Source organism: Hemibagrus wyckioides, linkage group LG03 (assembly GCF_019097595.1).
Source record: "Hemibagrus wyckioides isolate EC202008001 linkage group LG03, SWU_Hwy_1.0, whole genome shotgun sequence".
NCBI classification, from domain to species: domain Eukaryota; kingdom Metazoa; phylum Chordata; class Actinopteri; order Siluriformes; family Bagridae; genus Hemibagrus; species Hemibagrus wyckioides.
The window spans coordinates 10,810,793-10,830,286 of record NC_080712.1 but is presented as its reverse complement, the minus strand read 5'-3'; the positions used below and the strand labels follow the sequence as shown (position 1 = coordinate 10,830,286).

General features: G+C 38.7%; 2 protein-coding genes across 2 annotated transcripts; both read left to right on the top strand.

The window, feature by feature from the left end:
- The first annotated feature begins 2,128 nt into the window (after positions 1-2,128).
- Positions 2,129-10,923, top strand: LOC131349294 (uncharacterized). Its single transcript, XM_058384885.1, has 7 exons — positions 2,129-2,183; positions 3,194-3,304; positions 4,316-4,866; positions 5,075-5,250; positions 5,328-5,860; positions 6,779-9,343; positions 10,334-10,923. Exons 1-7 carry the CDS (start codon positions 2,129-2,131, stop codon positions 10,636-10,638), a joined length of 4,296 nt encoding a protein of 1,431 aa, XP_058240868.1. The 3' UTR covers positions 10,639-10,923.
- Positions 10,924-13,451: 2,528 nt separating this feature from the next.
- timm10 (translocase of inner mitochondrial membrane 10 homolog (yeast)) lies at positions 13,452-17,414 on the top strand. Its single transcript, XM_058382279.1, has 2 exons — positions 13,452-13,672; positions 16,687-17,414. Exons 1-2 carry the CDS (start codon positions 13,602-13,604, stop codon positions 16,880-16,882), a joined length of 267 nt encoding a protein of 88 aa, XP_058238262.1. The 5' UTR covers positions 13,452-13,601; the 3' UTR covers positions 16,883-17,414.
- Positions 17,415-19,494: the final 2,080 nt, after the last annotated feature.

Below are 19,494 nucleotides of genomic sequence, written 5' to 3'. Positions count from 1 at the left end.
AAGTTTGTGTGCAGTGATGTTAATGAGTAAATCATAGGTTGGTGGGACTTTTGGGTGGGATACTCTTGGTGCTAAAGAATAATTAGTTTGTTGTGGTAAGCATATACAGTATCTCACAAAAGTGAGTATACCCCTCTAATTTCAGTACATTTTTTAGTATATCTTCTCAAAGGACAATACTATAGAAATAAAACTTGGATATATTTTAGAGTAGTCAATGTGCAGCTTGTATAGCAGTATAAATTAACTGTCTTCCGAAAATAACTCAACATACAGCCATTATTGTCAAAATAGCTGGCAACAAAAGTGAGTACACCCTAAGTGATAACAGCTGTAACATCGTTTAACCATGCCAAAGTCACGTGTCCTATTCATCATGTGTTTGTCAGCTTGATTAGACAAATTTGTATGGTCCTATCTTATATTAGAGCATTTAAAATTTGGTGCTTTGAGGACAATTCATTCATACCACTGGATGATCAGGCCAATGGTGGCGGTGGTAGCTCAAGTGGTTAAGGCTCTGGGTCATTGACGGGAAGTTTGGGGGTTCAAGCCCCTGCACCGCCAAGTTGCCACTGGTGGGCCCTTGAGCAAGGCACTTAACCCTCTCTGCTCTAGGGGTGCTGTATCATGGCTGACCCTGCGCTCTGACCCCGCGCTCTGACCCCAACCTCCAAGGATGGGATATGCGAAGAAAGAATTTCACTGTGCTGTAATGTATATGTGACAGGCTATTTCTATTTCTTTCTATAGTCAATATGGCACCTCATGGCAAAGAACTCTCAGAGGATTTCAGTATTAGAATTGTCACTCTCCACAAAGATGGGCTAGGCTACAAGAAAATTGGTAACACCTTGAAACAGTGGCCAGGGTCATACAGAGGTTTTCCAAGACCGGTTCTACTCGGAACAGGCCTCGCAAGGGTCGATCAAAGAAGTTGAGTCCTCGTGCTGTGCGTCAGGTGCAGAAGCTGGCTTTAAAAAACAGATCCATGAGTGCTGCCAGCATTGCTTTAGAGGTTGTCATGGAGGAGTGGAAGAGGATCGGAGAATCAGGATTCAAGCCCCAGCACCAACAAGCAAGCACTAATTGAGCAAGGCCCTTAAACCTCTCTGCTCCAGGGGCACTGTATCATAGGAGATTGGGACAGGGATATTTGCAAATGTAATCTATATGTTCAATTAGGAAATGTCCATCTCAGCATATAGATGAAGAAAATGAATTTAAGCAATCTGGTTAGATCTAACATCTACAAATGCAAGATATCGGGGAAAGTGGGTGGGGCCAAGCAAAATTTACCTTTATGCAAATAAACAGTAATAAATACCTGAGAGGCACTGGGATTGGGATATTTGAAGTTCCTCTGAGAGTTTTATTTAGTCAAAATGAAGCTAATATTGTTTCCTATTTTGTGGTTGTGATATCTAAATTTGTTATTCGTTTTGTTCTTGATTAAATTGTGTAAACCCACATCAAACATGTGTGACTATTGCTCTCCAAAAGGAGGATATAATGTTTTATTAAATATTTTAAACTAGAATGATAGAGGAGAGTAATTTAATGGCAGAAGGTTTAGCAAAAGCCGCAGTTTCCCTGATTCCGACTGTATTGTAGTCACCGTAGAGTGAAGCGTACTATGTAGTAAGCAAGTACGCTTTCCAGTTACTATACGTGGCGGAATGAGATGCGCACTATGTAGTAAGTGAGTACGCTAACTAGTTACTATAGGTAGCGAAGAGCGACGCGTACTATGTAGTGAGTGAGTACGCTGACTAGTTACTATAGGTAGCGAAGAGCGACGCGTACTATGTAGTGAGTGAGTACGCGGACTAGTTACTATAGGTAGCGAAGAGCGACGCGTACTATGTAGTGAGTGAGTACGCGGACTAGTTACTATAGGTAGCGGAGAGCGACGCGTACTATGCAGTAAGTAAGTACGCTGTCCATTTACATTGGAGTGTAATGTCTACTAACTGGCGCCCTGTCCAGGGTATACCTCTGCCTTTCGCCCAGTGTGTGCTGGGATAGGCTCCAGCAGATCCCCTTGACCCTAATTAGGAATAAAGCGGGTACAGACAATGGATGGATGGATGGATTTAATGTGTACTATGTAGTAAGCTAGTATGCTATGTCGCACGTAGCCAACAATGGCGCCGATGACGTCAGCGCGTGTATGGGGCTCAGTTCGCCACCATGCGAAATTAACAACTAAAAACAACACAAGAAACGAAAGGAATAGAGGGTAACATCACTAAATTAAATGAATTAGTGATTTTCTTTACTCACTAGTAGTCCAAAAATAAGAATTTTGATTTCTGAAATGGTTCTGCCTTTAAAATAAACCAGGCACATCGTTCTGAATAAAGGCAGGTAACTTCCCAGGTAAATCCGCACCATGTCCAAGGAACATGATAACAATCCGAATTTAATGTAGTAAGTCAGATAAATACTTATTTATTCATGAAACACCTTCTCTTCCTTTTCTTTTTAAAACATGATTTATTCCTTTTTTACTGTTACAGATTTACTTAAATTATTACAATGAGTCACATGTGAATTTCAGTTAGAGATTTATTACTTTTAAACGAATTTATTTTTTACAAGTTTTTATGTTTTCATACAAACAAGAAAAAAAAAGTATCAGTAGGATTCATTATTATGGTTAACGTTGTGTTAGTGTTTTATTCTCAGGTTTAGGCAGAAGTTATTTCACTACATGTGAAACAGGTTTGAGTTTCATGTTTATTTGGTATGATGACCAATTTAGCTTTGTGAAGGTATCTATCTATCTATCTATCTATCTAACTGTCTGTCTGTCTATCTATCTATCTATCTATCTATCTATCTATCTGGCTGTCTCTCTATATCTCTCTTTCTTTCTGCATTTTTTTTTTTTGCAATTTTTTGCCATCACAACTGAATAGCAATTGAAGCAAAAAGTCTTGACCTTAACTTCCCCATGACATTAATAACAACCTGCATGACTTCAGTTTGATAGATATATTTCTTAATGTAATGTTTATATAACCCTGCCATCTACAAGCATCTCCTATTGCAGTCATATTTGATTATACACACACACACACTGTGTGTAACACATTGTGTTAAAAGCTAGAGTAATTAAATATGATCAGAGAGGCCTTATCATGCAAGTTTTAATATCCGTTTGTCGTGTGTGTGTTTGTGTCTGTAGTTCTTAGGATGTGGAGGTACAAACAGCCTGGCTTTGCTTTGCATCTCCTTTGTGAGCTACAGAAACAGCAGCAATGCAGCCTTCACTGTGATTTACTTCTGCAGACAGAGGGTGAGAGGGAAAAAACTATGACAGGAGAAGCGAATGAATTAAAAACCCAACATATATAAGTTTTTCACAGGATCTTTTGCAGAAATCAAGGTCTGTTGCTAATTAAATGATTGAATTCATTTCATTACTACACTATGTTGCATCAGCAGTTCATTAAGTAGGAGCTGCACAAATAAATGGTATTTCTACCATTTTACAAATGATCCTTGAACGCTAAAATAATCATTCAAGTGCACTTATTTCTGAATGCTTTAGAAGGAAAAATATTTTGCAGTTTATTGTGGGTCTATTAAAGTGGGGTATATAAACCCATAATATCAGTGGAGGAATCAGCGGCCCCATAAGAAAAAAACATTGAGACAAATAGAAAACATGTTTGTTTTTATGTCTGCCAAAATGTCATGTGGCCTGCAAAAATGTCTTTGGAGATAAATTCTAATCATGAGAACTAATCATGATCTTCTGAGATAAGATTTCATTTCATTTCATTGTCTGTACCGCTTATCCCATCTATTCTCGGGTCACGGGGAGCCTGTGCCTACTGAGATAAGGTATTTAAATTTTAAAAAATATTTTTCAGGGCAGTAAAAAAGGGAATAGTGTTAAAATTTAGTCAAAATACTTTACAGATTTTGGTTTTAGGTCACAAGCAACAAATTTTAAAAAGAATGAATGAAATCTGAGACAGGGAACAAATACCCTATTTGAATGTATATGGAATTATCCTTTTATATTAAAGAACCATGCTTTAAACACTAAAACCATTACATTTGACAATTGCCTTTGCTGCTGTTTAAAAAACCTGGTTTTAGGTACCATGCTTTGCGTTGTGCCTAAAACTCCTTTATCCTTAAAAGAATAACTAACACATGCCCTCTTGTGGCTTACTGCTTAATATTGCTGCATTTGTCTTTGTTTACAGAAATAGTAAATTTCATATCAATTTTAGCCATTTCCATTACTGTTTTAACAAGTATTTACAATATGTAAGTATTTCTTTTACTTTCTTAGGTGTATCCATTCCCGCCCATAGCTGTGTGTTGTCTGCCCTCAGTCCAGTTTTTTATAGAGCCTTTTCCAACGCTCCTTCACTTCCTGTGGGCCAAAGTAGACTAGTACAGTTGGAGGCAATAGGAGCTCATGCCCTGATGAAGTTGGTTGGGTTTATGTACTCAGGTGTGATGGAGGGAGAGAGCTTGGATGAACAGCAAGAAGTGATTGACATTGCCTGCAGGCTGGGCTTCGGTAATTTTATGGAAGAGAAGCAAAAGCAGGTGAACAGGCACCAGAATAAAACTGCAAGTTGGAGGGAGATTGGCCTGCAGACAGAAGACACAGAAGGGAGAAAGAAACTGAACTTTTCTCATTCAGGAACTCAGACAGACAGCACTGAAACTCAATTCGTAGACACCTGTGTTGCATCAGAGCCAGAGCTGTCTATAGACCTGCCTGATGAATTAACTGATGTTGCGAGAGAATATAACAGCATTTCTCCAGACACTGGTCTTGCCCGGATTGATGAGATTGTTGCTCACTCTCCTTCACAAAGCACTGAAGCGTTGGTTAGAGTGCATGCCAAACGTCAGCAAACTCAAAAGGAAAAGAAAAGAACAAAAAATTCAAAGAAAGTAAGTAACTTGACAAGAGATAATCAAAGTTGAGAACTAGTTATGATTTGCAATGTTAAAAGGCTCTAGTCAGAATTTTTAGGGGAAAGCAATACGAAGTAAGACGAAAAAATTCTTTTTTAACTCTGTGTTTATACCACAGGGAGGCACACAGATCTCGCTGAAGATTAAACTGAAGAGGCAGAGGAGTGGGGCATTATGGGAAATTGTTAGTGTCCAAGAAGAGAGTACAGGTGATGGATCAAAAACTTGTGGATCCTCGGATGACCCACCAATGACGCACAGTCTTGCTGAGGTAACAGCTCAGGGTCAGATTCAGTAAATAAATTGTCTGTAGTTTACTCTCAGATAACTTCATGTTGATTCTGTTGCAACATAATCGCTTTATTATTCAGTGGTTCTCTTCTGTCATATCTTGTATATCTTTTTGCTTCTATCTTGTTTCTCTCTGGTGACGCCATTCTCACACAGACCCATAAGAGGTCTGCAGAAGTCCAGCTGAGCCCCTCTCCCTCATTGACTTGTCAGAATCTGGAAACTGTCACGCTCACACCTCCCTCAGAGCTGACCACACCTCTTCCTGCTACACCAATCAGGCCACCTTCAGAGCACTTTTGTCCCCATGCCCCTGATCCCTCTCCTTTCTCCTCCACTTTACAAATGCCACCTCTACCACCAGATTTTTCACAGCCTGAAGAGTCCATCAAACATATCGCAAAGCTGTTAGAAATGGTCACAGTTGGATTAAACATCTTGCCCTCGGTCACGATGGAGGGGAACAGCAGCATGCCTACACAACTGGATCAAAAACTGGAGAAGTGTCCAGCTGTTACTAATTCACCAGCTTCATATTTTTGTTTGCTTGGCCATAATCTAGGAGCTGTGGAATCTGGGACAACATCAGGCCCTTCTGAACAAAGAGAAGCAGGTACAAAAGCTTAATGCCACAGCATGTTTTAAAAATCAAGATAAAATCACTTCTCACATTGTGATAGACCATCTGATTGTTTTAATATCATGAAATTGTCACTGATTAAGCTGCTTAATTGAACTTTGGAAGCCGTTAAGAGAAGAAACACAGATGACCCAAAATGGAAGTGTAGTGATAAATATAAATTTAAGATCAATCATGTGTAACAGACACATATTTCAAACATACTCTTTGGTAAGGCTCAGCACATATATTAACAATTTATTAAGTACAACTACTCCAGCTAGAAGTCCCTTAAAGTATCTGGCCTCTAGTGGCACAACTATAATGGATCCCAACATGGTACAAGTGTCTAATAAAATGACCAATAAGTGACAGCTGTGTTAAAAATCCTGATTAACACTTCTTTGCCTGTACACTTACACTGTATGGATAAACGTTTGTGGACAGCTGACCATCTCGCCCATATGTGCTAGTTGAACATCCCAGTCCAGATTTATTCTCCCTTTGCTGTTAAATAAGCTCCACTCTTTTAGTAAGTATTTCCACAAGATGGCTGTGGGGATTTGTGATCATTCAGCTACTAGAGCATTAGTAAGATCAGATGCACATATGTTGGGTGAGGAGGCCTGGGCTTCAACTGGTGTTCCAGTTCATCTCAGACGTGCTCAGTGGGGCTAAGGTCAAGGCTCTATGCAGGACAGTTGTGTGCAACCAACTGTTTGGGTGATAACCCAAGTATTTGTGTGATGGTGAAGTCCACATAATTTTATGGCCAAATCGTGTACATTTATCTGGGTGCACAACCTACTCACCAGTAACACTCTGCTACTGGTGGGTGTGGCTATTCTTTTTGTCTGGGGAGCTTAATATGCTTTTCTTAATGCTCAAATATGACTAGGCTTTTTGTTCTAGGCCCTGAGGACCTTGCTAGTTGCAGAAAATGGGATCTTAAGAATGTTGCATCAGTGGCAAGTAACCCAACATCGTTTTCCAGTACCTCTCCATGCACGGCACAAAAGAAAAATATTGATTCATCATTTACACCACCATGCCCCATGACAGATATTTTGCCACCTAGGCATCAAAATGTAGTTGAATTGAAGTCTGTTTTAAATAACATCTTTTGTGCGGCAGATACTTATGCACAGGTAAGAAAGCAGACAAGTGAAGACTGTGGTACACAAACTCACACCAGTAATAATCCCACACCAGTAGGAGGACAGTGTACAGAAGAGATTCATGTAACAGATCAAGTGTCACTCTGGCAATCATCAGATGTTGGTCAAGCCCCAGATTCTGATAATTGGGGGGATTTCAGCGAGATGAGGCTCCCAAGATGTCTTTCACCTCTTCCATCAGAAGCAGGCGAAGTAACTGGTATCTCTACCCAAGACCTTTTAGGACCTCTGGAATGTTCTTCATGCCTTTCTGCATCACATGTCAACCTTCAGCCAACATTGAGATACACGTCTTCTCCAGTTCAGCCCCAAGCACATCCTGGTGAAACTGTCCAACAGAATTTATCATGTACTTCTCAACATGTAAATGAGATACACTGCTCAGGGGTACGAAAGAAATCATGCCCTTTAAGATCAAATAGAGATCACAATGGAGGAGTCAGTGAGTATAAATCAAAAGAGAAAAAGATAAAAATGCCAGATTTTAAGAATGACCTGAGAAAGGGGACAGAAGACAAAATGCTTGACAGACAACTGAATGAATCAGTGGTCCGAAGCGTATCTACAGCAGCACATAGTGTTGAATCTGATAATGAGCCTTATAGAAAAAAAGCAAAAGTTAATTACCCAAATGACACACAAGCAGAGAAGATAGTAGATCCCTGTAATGCTAAAATGAATATAAGACAAATTGATAATGTACAAGACATTAGCAACCCTGTAACCTCTGAGAAAATGGATTGTCTAAAGGCTGCCAAGACAAGAAACACAGTCCCAATGGATCAGAAATCTCATGAGAACATGGTACTCTGTCAGATAAGTCCACCTTTCAAGTGTAAAGGTCAAGAGGCATGTCAAAAAGATGTTTGGGATACAAAACTACCTGCCTCTTTGGTAACAAAACGTGGACTTGGGATGCCTGTCCAAAAAAGGACATGCACTATAGCTCAGATGGAAGACTTAAGCAAAATAAGTGAACTCAACAGTTCAGCTCCAGTCCTTAACGCTTCATCTTCTTGCAGCCATCATGACTTACAGATAACACAAATGAGCAAAGAAAATGTGCCAAGACATGGGAATAGGAGGCCCTCTAATGTACAACATCCTTTAGGCTTTGCACAAAACATAACTAAAGTCAAGGATGTCTTCAATGAATGTGAAAAGAACAATCTACCAGAACCAGAAAAGAAAAATCTCTTCACAGAGCCTAAGAAAGTTACGCCAGATGTGAGCCTGAACAGAGAAGAAAACAAACAGCCCGAAATGTTTGCTAGTCTCGCTAAGAAGAAAGGGTTTTGTGATGAGATTTTCCATCAGACTGTTTTCAGGCCAGACCCCACTGTCACCCAGCATTTTCATGTTAATCAACAACAATCGGTTTTGCAGTCATCTGATAGAAAAATCAGGACTAATTTATCTCCAAATCTTGTCTGTAAGAAGATCAGACAACCTCCAGAGCCTGAGGACCTGAGTGCTGAGTTAAAGATGGACAGCAATAAACAGAAAAAGAAAGATACAACTGAAGAAACTGAGATAGGGAAAGGAGTACCAAGGACTAATAAACCTGATGATATGTTAAACAAATCTGAAGTGGAAAACGTGAATTCAAAAAACAGAGCTGACACTGAACAAGATGAATGTTCATCCAGAAATGTAAATGGATGTTTGGTGAATGGAAACTTTGTAAGAGAAGCTGAGATTAGTGTGAATACTGGTTTATCCATTCATGAGGTTGTTGATCTAAATGCTGCTTCTTGTTTGTGTACAATTCCAACAGTAAGGGACTTTAACAATCATTTTGGAATGGAAAATCATCTGCAGCTTGAATCATCTACAACATTACTCTGTCCCTTTAGACCTGAAACCATGATGGAGAAACCAAAAGTAGATGAACAAATTACAGAAAGTCTTTGTGAAGTTTCTAACAAGCCAACAGAGGACAAATTAGTCAAGACCAAAGAGCTGCATTCTGAAGGGACTGGGAATCAAATTGGTAATCTGGAAGGACAAGAAATAGAAAAAAAAGAGAATGCAGTAAGGAGAACGGAACATGTGGAAATAAGTAGAATGAATGATAATGAGGCTGAAATAAGTGATATTGACATTGATGTAGTGGATGAGAGTCTACAGCTGGTTACAGATCATGGAGATGAAGTGATTGCTACAGTGGAAAACGTTGGTGATGTAGAGGAAAACCAAATTGTGATGGATAATGATGGACAAGCTCTTGCTCGCGAGGAAGAATTAAATGGACAGCAGGTTTTAAGGACTGAAGTTGAAGTCATGCCACCAGATGAAGGTAACTTTAGTTTCTTGATTTTAATATTATGTAAAAGTTCGATTGTATCTTCCTCATCAGAGTTGTAATGGTCTATCTGGGTGTAGCAAGTTGAGAGTTATAGTGTATTACACTATCATGGTATACTGATTCTGATGTTCTGATTCTGACCAAAGCTTTGGCTTTATTCAGCCTGGAACTATGGTCAGTGTTTAACACAGTTGAATGCTCAGGTCAGATTTTATAATACATACTGTCTAACATGATATCGCTTATATAATGACATCATACACATTAATATTTATTTGGTTTATAATATTCATTTATATCATGTTAAGAGTTCTTGATTATTTGATTATATCCTGTATGAATGCAACCTAGTAACTTCCCTAAAATGTAAGTTTTTCTAAACAAGCACAATGCCTCTTGACATAAGGTTTAAGGATTGCGACTCTGATTTTATTGAATTTTAATTTTAATATGTAAATTCTGTGTACGTTGAGGAAAATAAATCGCTTCCTGTTTTGACAAAGCTTTTGTTCGACATCCACGACTCCCGCCCCACAGCTAGTTCTTGCTAAGACTTAAAAGACAATTTATTTTAACAGACAAATATAAACAAACCTAATTGAAAGATGTTAATAATAATGTAAATAAAGAGACATATTAGCTAATGGATCATATCAACTATAGTTTTAATGGGTTTTTTTTTTCACTTCATGAAGAAAGGGTTTCTTCTTATATGTGTAGCTTTTTGGTCTGTCTTTGACTTTCAGTCATTGTAATCTAGAGGCTTACAAGATCTTAGCTTGTATAAGGCAAAATCTGTACAACTGCTTGCAATATTACACTGATTTATTTAGAGATCTTCAGGCTAGGTTATTCAGAATAAAATTGTATTATTGTTTGTTAATTCTATCTATCTATCTATCTATCTATCTATCTATCTATCTATCTATCTATCTATCTATCTATCTATCTATCTATCTGTTTTAATTGTATTTTTAACAGCTATGACTTCAGAGATGATAAATACTGAAGCATCCTCTATTCCACATGGAGAAGGACCTGATCTCAGCAGCTTCCCAGTCGATACCGTAAGTTCATCAGCAGTGTTTCTGCCAAATCTGAACACTGAGTCAGCAGAGGACTACAGCAGTGCTGAAGAGGAGCTTGTTGTGGATGACATCTCTGACTCTCCTCATCAGCCATGCACTGTAGTTGGTACTCAGTGCAAAATTATTCTGGAAGAAGAGGATGAGTGGAGGGATGAAGAAGAAGATGAGGTTGATGTGACTGGAGAGGAATCAAATTGAACATACTTTGCAAGCACCAGAATATTTTTCAACTCAGTCTAACAAAGGATTTAGCACTGGTACATTTCTGTTTATTTTTGATGTAATTTATTATTATTAAGATTATTTATGTGTATGTAAATGCTTGATTTATGCAGATAGGTGTTGGATAAATTCATTTGTGTACATTTTTTCCTGCACTAACAAAACACCAATAACTTTATATTATTTTTGTTTTTCTCTTGGTTTGGCCATTAATTAAAGCCTACAGTTTGTGGAAACAGCATTTCTGTCATAAAAGTCGAATTGAGCAATCATTATCTTTAATATGTTGCAGTGGGTATCACTGATTCCTTACATCTCCAGGGCCCTGGGTTCAATCCTGAGTTTGGCCGAATGTCTATGCTTTGTATTGCACATTCACCTTATGTGTTTGTGGGTTTCCTCTGGGTTCTCCAGTTTCCTCCCCATGTCCCAAACCAAAAAACCCTGAGCTTGGCTAATATACATTGATCTCTATCTGGGGGGAAAATCACCTAGCTTGTGCTCAGTGTTACCAGGATAGTCTCTGGATTCACAGTCACTAAAAATTAATCTATTAAATATATTCTATAATAAGTATTAAAATGATATCAACCTATGTTACATGCAGACCTTTCATTATGGAAATTACAGGGTGGCATGTGCCTGTATCGACCCCCGGGCAGAATTATGTCAATTTAATGTGTCATATTACATTTAAGGGAATTCAAACATGCCATCTTACATCAAAATAATTCCATTTAAGAATATAAAATAAAGCTATTATTACTATAATTACTGTAAGATTTCTCATATAAGCATATGACATGTTTTGTGGGCTTTTAGAAGATGAAAGGTTTTTTAAATGTTCATCAATACAAATGATAAAGGCAAAAAAAATTCGCAGTATCACAATAAATGAACAACAGTCTCTAGGCATTTCTTACAAAATGTACAGTTATGACATGTTATGACATACACTATATGTCCAAATGTATGTGGACAGTCATGCTAACAAGTACACAAAATTAATCACATAACTATAGATAGACATTGGCAAAAAATTGTCTCATTTGATAACCCACTGACTTCTGTCATAAGATGCCATCTTTGTCACAAGTCAGTTTATGACATTTCTGTCTGGCCCCATCCAACTAGATCTGTCCCATTAAACTATAAGTGCTATTATTGTGAAATGGAAGCATCTAGAAGCAACGACGGCCCAACCATGAAGTGGTAAAACATGCAGACTCACAGCGCAGGCATAAAAATTGTTTATCCTCTGTTGCATAACTCACCGCCTCTGGAAGCAACATTGTACATCAGGAGCTTCACGAAATGAGTTTCCATCACCGAGCAGCTGCACATAAGCCTTCACTAAATCATTATGCATAAAGCCAAGCATCAGCTGGAGTGGTGTAACAGACACTGCTACTGGACTATGGAGCAGTGGAAATTTGTTTCCTGGAGTGATTAATCATGCTTCACTATCTGTCAGTCTAATGAATGAATCTAGCTTTAGGAGATGCCTGGAGGATGCTACAAACTAGAATGCATAGTGCCAACAGTAAAGTTTGGTGGATGAGAGAGAAGGGTCAGGGAATGTTTTCCTTAGTTCCAGTGAATTGTTAAGTCAATGATACAGCATACAAATACATTTTAGACAATTGTTTGCTTCCAAATTTGTTCCAGCATGACTGTATCATTGAATACATGTTTTGATGAGTCTGGTTTAGAGGAACTCCAGTGGCCTTTACAGATCCCCTGACCTGAACCATAGTGAAAACCTTCTTGTCCAACATCAGTGTTTTACCTCACAGAAAATGTAAACTGGACTTCATTCTAGTTAGAGTGAAATGTTTCACTATTTATCCAAGCAGCTTCTTCAATGTGAGGGAAGTTGGCAGGATTTCACAATTTTGTATCCTCCAGGGTCAAGGATTCTCCCCTCTCCCTGGATAGGCTCATTAGGGGAACAGTGGAGAAGGTGAGTGTAGAGGGAGTTGTTAGGAGTGGGAAGAGTCATGAGGATGTAGTGACCCCCCAGAGAAAGGTAGAGTATGGATAGATTGCAGCAAAGTACAAAAAGCCATTAGAGTGATCAGAGAATATGAGTGGTGGGGTGTTAGGGGATGATTTGTAGGGTGTTTTGGGGGCATCCTTTAGGTGTGGCTTTCCCGGTGGACCTGTGATGAGGTCTTGATCTTAAGAATGGAAGAAAGAGCAGCATGAAAAATAGGAGACAGGTTTTGCCTAGGACCTCCACCTCTATTGACCCTGGAGAATACAAATTTGTGAAATCCTGCTAAATTCCCCCAGACTGAAAAAGTGCTTGGATGAGTCTGGTTGGCACGACTTTGGGTCCAGATAACCTTTGGGTCTTTCAGATAACCTCAGCTAGATGACTGAGAATTTTCACATTTGACTGAATGGGCACAAATCACCACAGCCAACATCTTGTAGAAAGCCTTTCCAGAAGATAAAAGGTTGTTATAGCCCCAAAGAGGACACCATCCCTATACCAATGTCATGGTTTTGGAATGGGATGTCCAACAGGGTCATATAGGTGTGATGGTCATGTGTCCACATACTTTTGGTAAATAGTATTAATATTATCTTCATCCTTGTTTACTGGGGGAACGGCAAAAAGCTTTTAAAAACAGCCATATTGTAATACAGTGCAGTAAATGGTCTACTGGTCTGGTGTAACATCTAGTCATGTATTGCATTTGGTGTATGGAGTGTAATAAAAAAGCCTCGCCTATAACGACTTGGAGCGGCCCTTGTTTGCATTGCGCAGGCGCAGGATCTCACGCATGCGCAGTCCAATGACGCTGATCAGGCGGTGACACATCCCACGTGTGCTTGTGCCGCTCTCCTTTGACTGAAGGTTAAACGTTTGCTGTCGGTTTTGTGAATTTAATCAGATCCTGGTGGGGTTTTAAACGGGATAAAAATTCAAGATGGACCCAATGAAAGCACAGCAACTGGCGGCCGAACTCGAGGTGGAAATGATGGCAGACATGTACAACCGGTAACGTTAATATCTGTTAGCATGCTAATGGAAGCTTTGCATAAAAGTCCTTCAGTTTGTAAATGTTTTCACATTAAAATGAATCCTCTAGTTTTTCTGCGTTAAACAGTGGCTTGTCGTCTCTCTGCAAAGTTGGCAAATATTTTAAAAATCATTCCCTGCTATATTTTAAAATATTTTGCACATGCTAGCTAGCTAATGCCTCAAGTAAGTGCCATGCTGCTGCATCTCACTATACCCTAATAAGCTGTGTCCCCCTTAATAAAGCCACTAATATGCATAAATGTTTTAAGTGGAAAGTTTAATTTGGTAATGGCTTTTGTCCACTCAGTCAGCCTTATTCTCTACCAGCCATTTCCTCTGTATAACTTGTACAAATTGAGATGTGTGTTGCACCATGACTCTGAAGAAACATCACAACAGTAGCCCAGTACACACGAACGCCATAAAGTACAAGACGAATTACAGTGAATACACAGATGTGATCTCTCTTCTGATTTAGGTTGCCAGTGCTTGTTTATGACAGTGTTCAAGGTTATATCAGCAGACAGACCCCCGTTTACAATGTATGGGTACACCAGGAGTGTTTACCCAATTTAACCCATCTGATTTCTTTCAGTAACTAGTGACTGAGGCAATCATAGTGTCAATTTTTGTGTGTATACAGTACATATCTCAGGGTTGTGACACCCTGTATTTGTGGAGTTTATATTTCTATCTCTGTAAATGTGCTTTCTGACCATTCATTCACTACGCTGCCTCACTCACTATGCTACCTCATTCACCTACTACCTCACACTCTCCGTTCATTCACACCACTACCTCGCTCTCTCCGTTCATTCACACCACTACCTCGCTCTCTCCGTTCATTCACACCACTACCTCGCTCTCTCCGTTCATTCACACCACTACCTCGCTCTCTCCGTTCATTCACACCACTACCTCGCTCTCTCCGTTCATTCACACCACTACCTCGCTCTCTCCGTTCATTCACACCACTACCTCGCTCTCTCCGTTCATTCACACCACTACCTCGCTCTCTCCGTTCATTCACACCACTACCTCGCTCTCTCCGTTCATTCACACCACTACCTCGCTCTCTCCGTTCATTCACACCACTACCTCGCTCTCTCCGTTCATTCACACCACTACCTCGCTTGCAATAGTGCTTTGCAGTGTACCAAAAGTCTCCATACATTTAGAAAATGAACATTTCTTCTACAAATTTTCATAACTAGCTCTTGGCATCTAGATATATATATTAACTAAGCCCACTTGCTTTCTTCTTATGAGAGAAGATTCATCATAAATGAAAGAGACAATATGCAGTGTCACACATGACAATGTGTTCATTTCCCTTATGTATGTAGATTTTATTATAGATAAGGGACTAAAATTACCATCAGTCTAAAATGCTTTTTGGGAAAGTTAGTACAATATAAAGAGAAGACATTTTGAAGTTTAATAATTACCCAAATACTAACTCAAGTGCTTGATAAAGATTTCATTCATCTACAGTTTTGTTATTGGAAAATCCTGAAGAATCTGACTGATATCGCTGAATTGTTCATAGTGAATGAATAGGTGTGAATGTGTGATGGTGCCCTGTAATGGGTTGGCACCTCATCTAAGGTGTCCCTCACCTAGTGGTCCGAGTCCCCTCAGATAATCTCCAAGTTCCCTACAACCCTGCATAAGGCAATATTAATATCCATAGACATCAATAAATCGCCTCACAACAAGCTTTTCTATGAGAATTATAGGTTGTAGATTGTTACACACAGTAACCAGCAGCTGATTGGATCATATTTTGTACCAAAGTATTTTTGTAGCAGTTGTTTTTCATTTGTTTCTTCATTTTTTCACGAGACTTCTGTCTCTGATGACACAAATAATGTACTACATATTGTGTATCATGACAATGTTTTCCATTATTGCGGTCTGTTAGTATTTGTGATCTGTTGCTCAGTCCTGTCCAGCTCCTGATATCTTAAATTTATAACTGATTTATAACACATTTCCTGATCAAGTAAATGATTTCGAGATGTGATGATGAGAGAGAGAGAGAGAGAGAGGACACTCTTCCTGATGCGATCCTCCTATTTTATTTAGGCTTAGGACCGACATTGAGAGTTAACCCCTCATTGGCTGGGTCAGTTTCCTGTCTGGGAATCAAACCCAGGCCACGTCGATGCAAGCGTGGGATCCTGCAGCTTGACCACCAGGGACTGGGAAACTATTTGATAGATTAGTTCTTAGAAAATGTATAAAATTAAGTCGTACACTTTTACTGCACCAAACATTTTTGCATTAGAACTACTTGGTAACTAAACTAGAGATAAAGTAATCAATTGGTTTATTTTACAGGAATACAAATACAATTTACCCAGAAAATAGATACTACAAGAATAGCGGACAAAGTTGTGGGCACAGAGTGCTAGATAGTAAATGCATCTAGATCCCTGATCATTTTAACCTTAAATTAATTACTGCCACAGTTTATAAATCTACTACAGATCCTTTTACAAAGCTCAGAGCATTGGATCAGTTATTTGGAGCAGAGAGGGTTACGTGTCCTCTGGCCCCTTGGCTTCCCACAATTATTTAATCAGAAGCTCAGAGCCTTTAAACAAATGTATTTGTTCTGTGATCTCGAAATATCACACACTGTATCAATACACACTTTGTGCATTATACACTGTTGCTTATTAGTCATGTGTTTTTGGTTACCAAGCAAGGGTTTTGGTTACTGGGACACTACTGTTTACACAGCAGTAATGTCATAATCATTTTGTGCTAGATAAACATTTCTTTTGCTCTGTAGTTAAAGTGTCAGAGAGATCAGAAAACGACAGGGCTGTAATGACGTGACACTGTATTAGTGTTTTTGTTAATACTTATTTTCAAAAAGAAAGTCTTAAGTGTCTCAGATGCTTTAGCATTAATTTATAAGCTCAAGAAGTTAGTATCATGAGAACATGCACTGAAATGTCTCAAATATATTCTTCCTGCAGAATGACCAACGCATGTCACAGGAAGTGTGTTCCTCCTCACTACAAGGAAGCTGAATTATCAAAAGGTGAAGCAGTGTGTCTGGATCGCTGCGTGGCAAAGTACCTCGACTTGCACGAGCGGCTGGGTCGAAAACTCACCGAGCTCTCCGTACAGGATGAGGAGACGATGAGGAAGGCAGCCGCCGGCACTGGATAGACTTACAAGGACTCTCTGAGAGCAACAAAGTGCGGCCTGGGCTGGTCTGGAGAGAGGACAGGAAACGCACTGATGCATTACAGACGTCCAAATGAAGTGGAGTGTAGTAATGTGTGTGAGAAGACGCCTCACCAGTCTTCAGTTAAATCTCTCTCTCTCCATCTCTCTCCAGAGTTTGACATTGTGGTTGGAATAATAGTCACCCAGATTTGATTGATTTGCCCACAGGTTGCTTGTCAAAATGCAGAATCCTTGTTGGAATCGGTAATCAGTTACTGTGACTTACTCATCAATTAGTGTTTTTGTTAAAAGCCCCGGTGTATGTGGACCAGGTTTTGCATGATGGACATTACGTTTGTGTGGGTTCTTCATTGGTTTTCATGTGTGGGGCTTTTTTTTTTGTTTTTTTTTTAATGTTTTTCTTAAAATGTTCCTACTGACACTGCAAATTATGTGCAAGTATGTTTTATCGTTCCTGTTGGAAGACTCACATTTGTTGCATAGTATAATTAAATCTCTTATTATGTATGTCTTTTGTGTCCTGTTTACAATTATTTGAAAAGGTGCAGTGATTGTAGAATTGTGGGGGAAGTCAGGGGTCTGGGGATATTTAAAAAAATATTTAAAGATACACATTTTGTAATGTGGAAAATGGAAAATATGGATATTCTGAAAATGTAAGAGACATTTGATATTGAGGTTTTAAATCCTTGCCTTTTTCTATACAGACAACTTCCCTAATGTGTATCACGTTTCATGTTTTTCTCCTTTTTAACGATTTGATGACCTTGTAAGTGAGCTTTAACACCTTTAAGTACAAGATTATGAAAGAAAAAGTCTAGAAATCTTTAAAATCTTGGTTTCACAAAAGAAAATCACAAAACATTGTGCATGTTAGAAAATGATGGATTGCATTAATGCCCTGAACGAAATCACTACTTAAGGTCTTACGAGTCTGTAGTTCATCATCTGTTGACTAAAAGCAGCAATCATATCAGTATTGTAGGAAACAGCAGATCCTACAGATCAGACTTTAACATCTCATGCTATTAAAGACAACCTAAGGAGTGTTCAGGGACAATTTTGTCAAAAATGTCTAAAAAAAAGTTTTCTAGTACCATCAGTTCCAACACAATGCCTTTACATTTTCTTTTGCCCTTTAAGTTTTCATTTCAGATCTGTAAGATTAATACTTAAGCCTTTATGTTGACGTGATTGGCAGTAATTAGCACTGTGATAGAACTACATGCTGAAATCATTCCAAATAAACCTGCCTCACTCTGTCATTTCTGACTCTGTTAGCAACAGAAATGAAGATAACAGTTAAAACCATGTAACTGATTTATGGTCGGTTCTTATACTGTCCATTAAAATGTGCAAATTGTATTAAACGGTCCAATTTATAATTCATTAGTCTGCATGCCTCCTGACCCAAAATGACTTCATTTTTGGCATGTGAGTGATCCTGGCAATATATTTACGTGATAATTGGTGCCAAGTAAACTGAAAGGCAAAGAAATTCCAAACTTGGCTGATGAAGTACTAAATTCCAACTAGGTAGAACATCTATGTAATTTATTTTCTCCTCCTGTTCTCCCAAGTTGTGTTTCTCAGTTGATTCAGCGATCCTATTTTCAGTATGATAGAAAAGCTCCAGTACAAGTGCTAAGCATTGCCTAGTATACAAATCACCCTGCAAGCTTTTGCTGCTAAGTTATATAAACTGATGTGCATTATTAATGTTATTAATAATCCTGCAAAATCAGTGGATTTGACAATAATGTCCAATTTGATATTCACTTTTGTTACAGGGGGAAATCAAACCCAGTAGTGATCAGTACATCTCATGGTGTGATTATGAATTTGCCACCTCATCCTTTATAAGTCATTATCCTTAATATATTATTATCCATTATCTAAGTTGGCTTCAGGTCTACAAACACAGTCTGTATGGTTGCTTTTTTTAAAAGTGTGAGGTGGTCTGGGAAAAACCCTTTGTATGTCGCAATTCTGGAAAAAGTTTTTTTTTTTTCCAACTCTATTTCTGTGTATGCCTTGTAAGTAATATTTTGCTGCAATTGTTATAACATCATTTCCACTTCAACATGGTCAACACGGACACCTCAGATGCATGTCTTTTGTTTGCTCCGTCAGACCATGTAAAGCTTATAAAAAGCTAATTTAACCACGCTTTTTCAGTTACAGGCCCGAGTGGCTACTGGTACTGTTCTATTATAGTAAACTTCGATCATTTATGCGAAATCTTGGAAACTGGTAAAATTGATGTACAGCAACAATTTGCGACAAATGACAAGCTAGCAGACATTAACGAGTAGTGTTAACAACAAGCTTGCTGTCTAATATTAGAGATGAATAGCTTTTCCAAACAGTGAATAGAATGATCACTGTTGTAAATGTAACCATGTATCATGTGTATATTTTAATTGGTCTAAAACCAATCCTTCTATAAAATAATAAAATAACAGGGGTAGTGGCCATGATTTGACATCTTGCTGTAAAATGGGGAAGTAACTGGTAGGCGAGAAGACCATGACAAGCTGACAAGTTTCACATTTCAAGGGGTGTTTTCTGAAGCTTACCTTGAAAGCAGC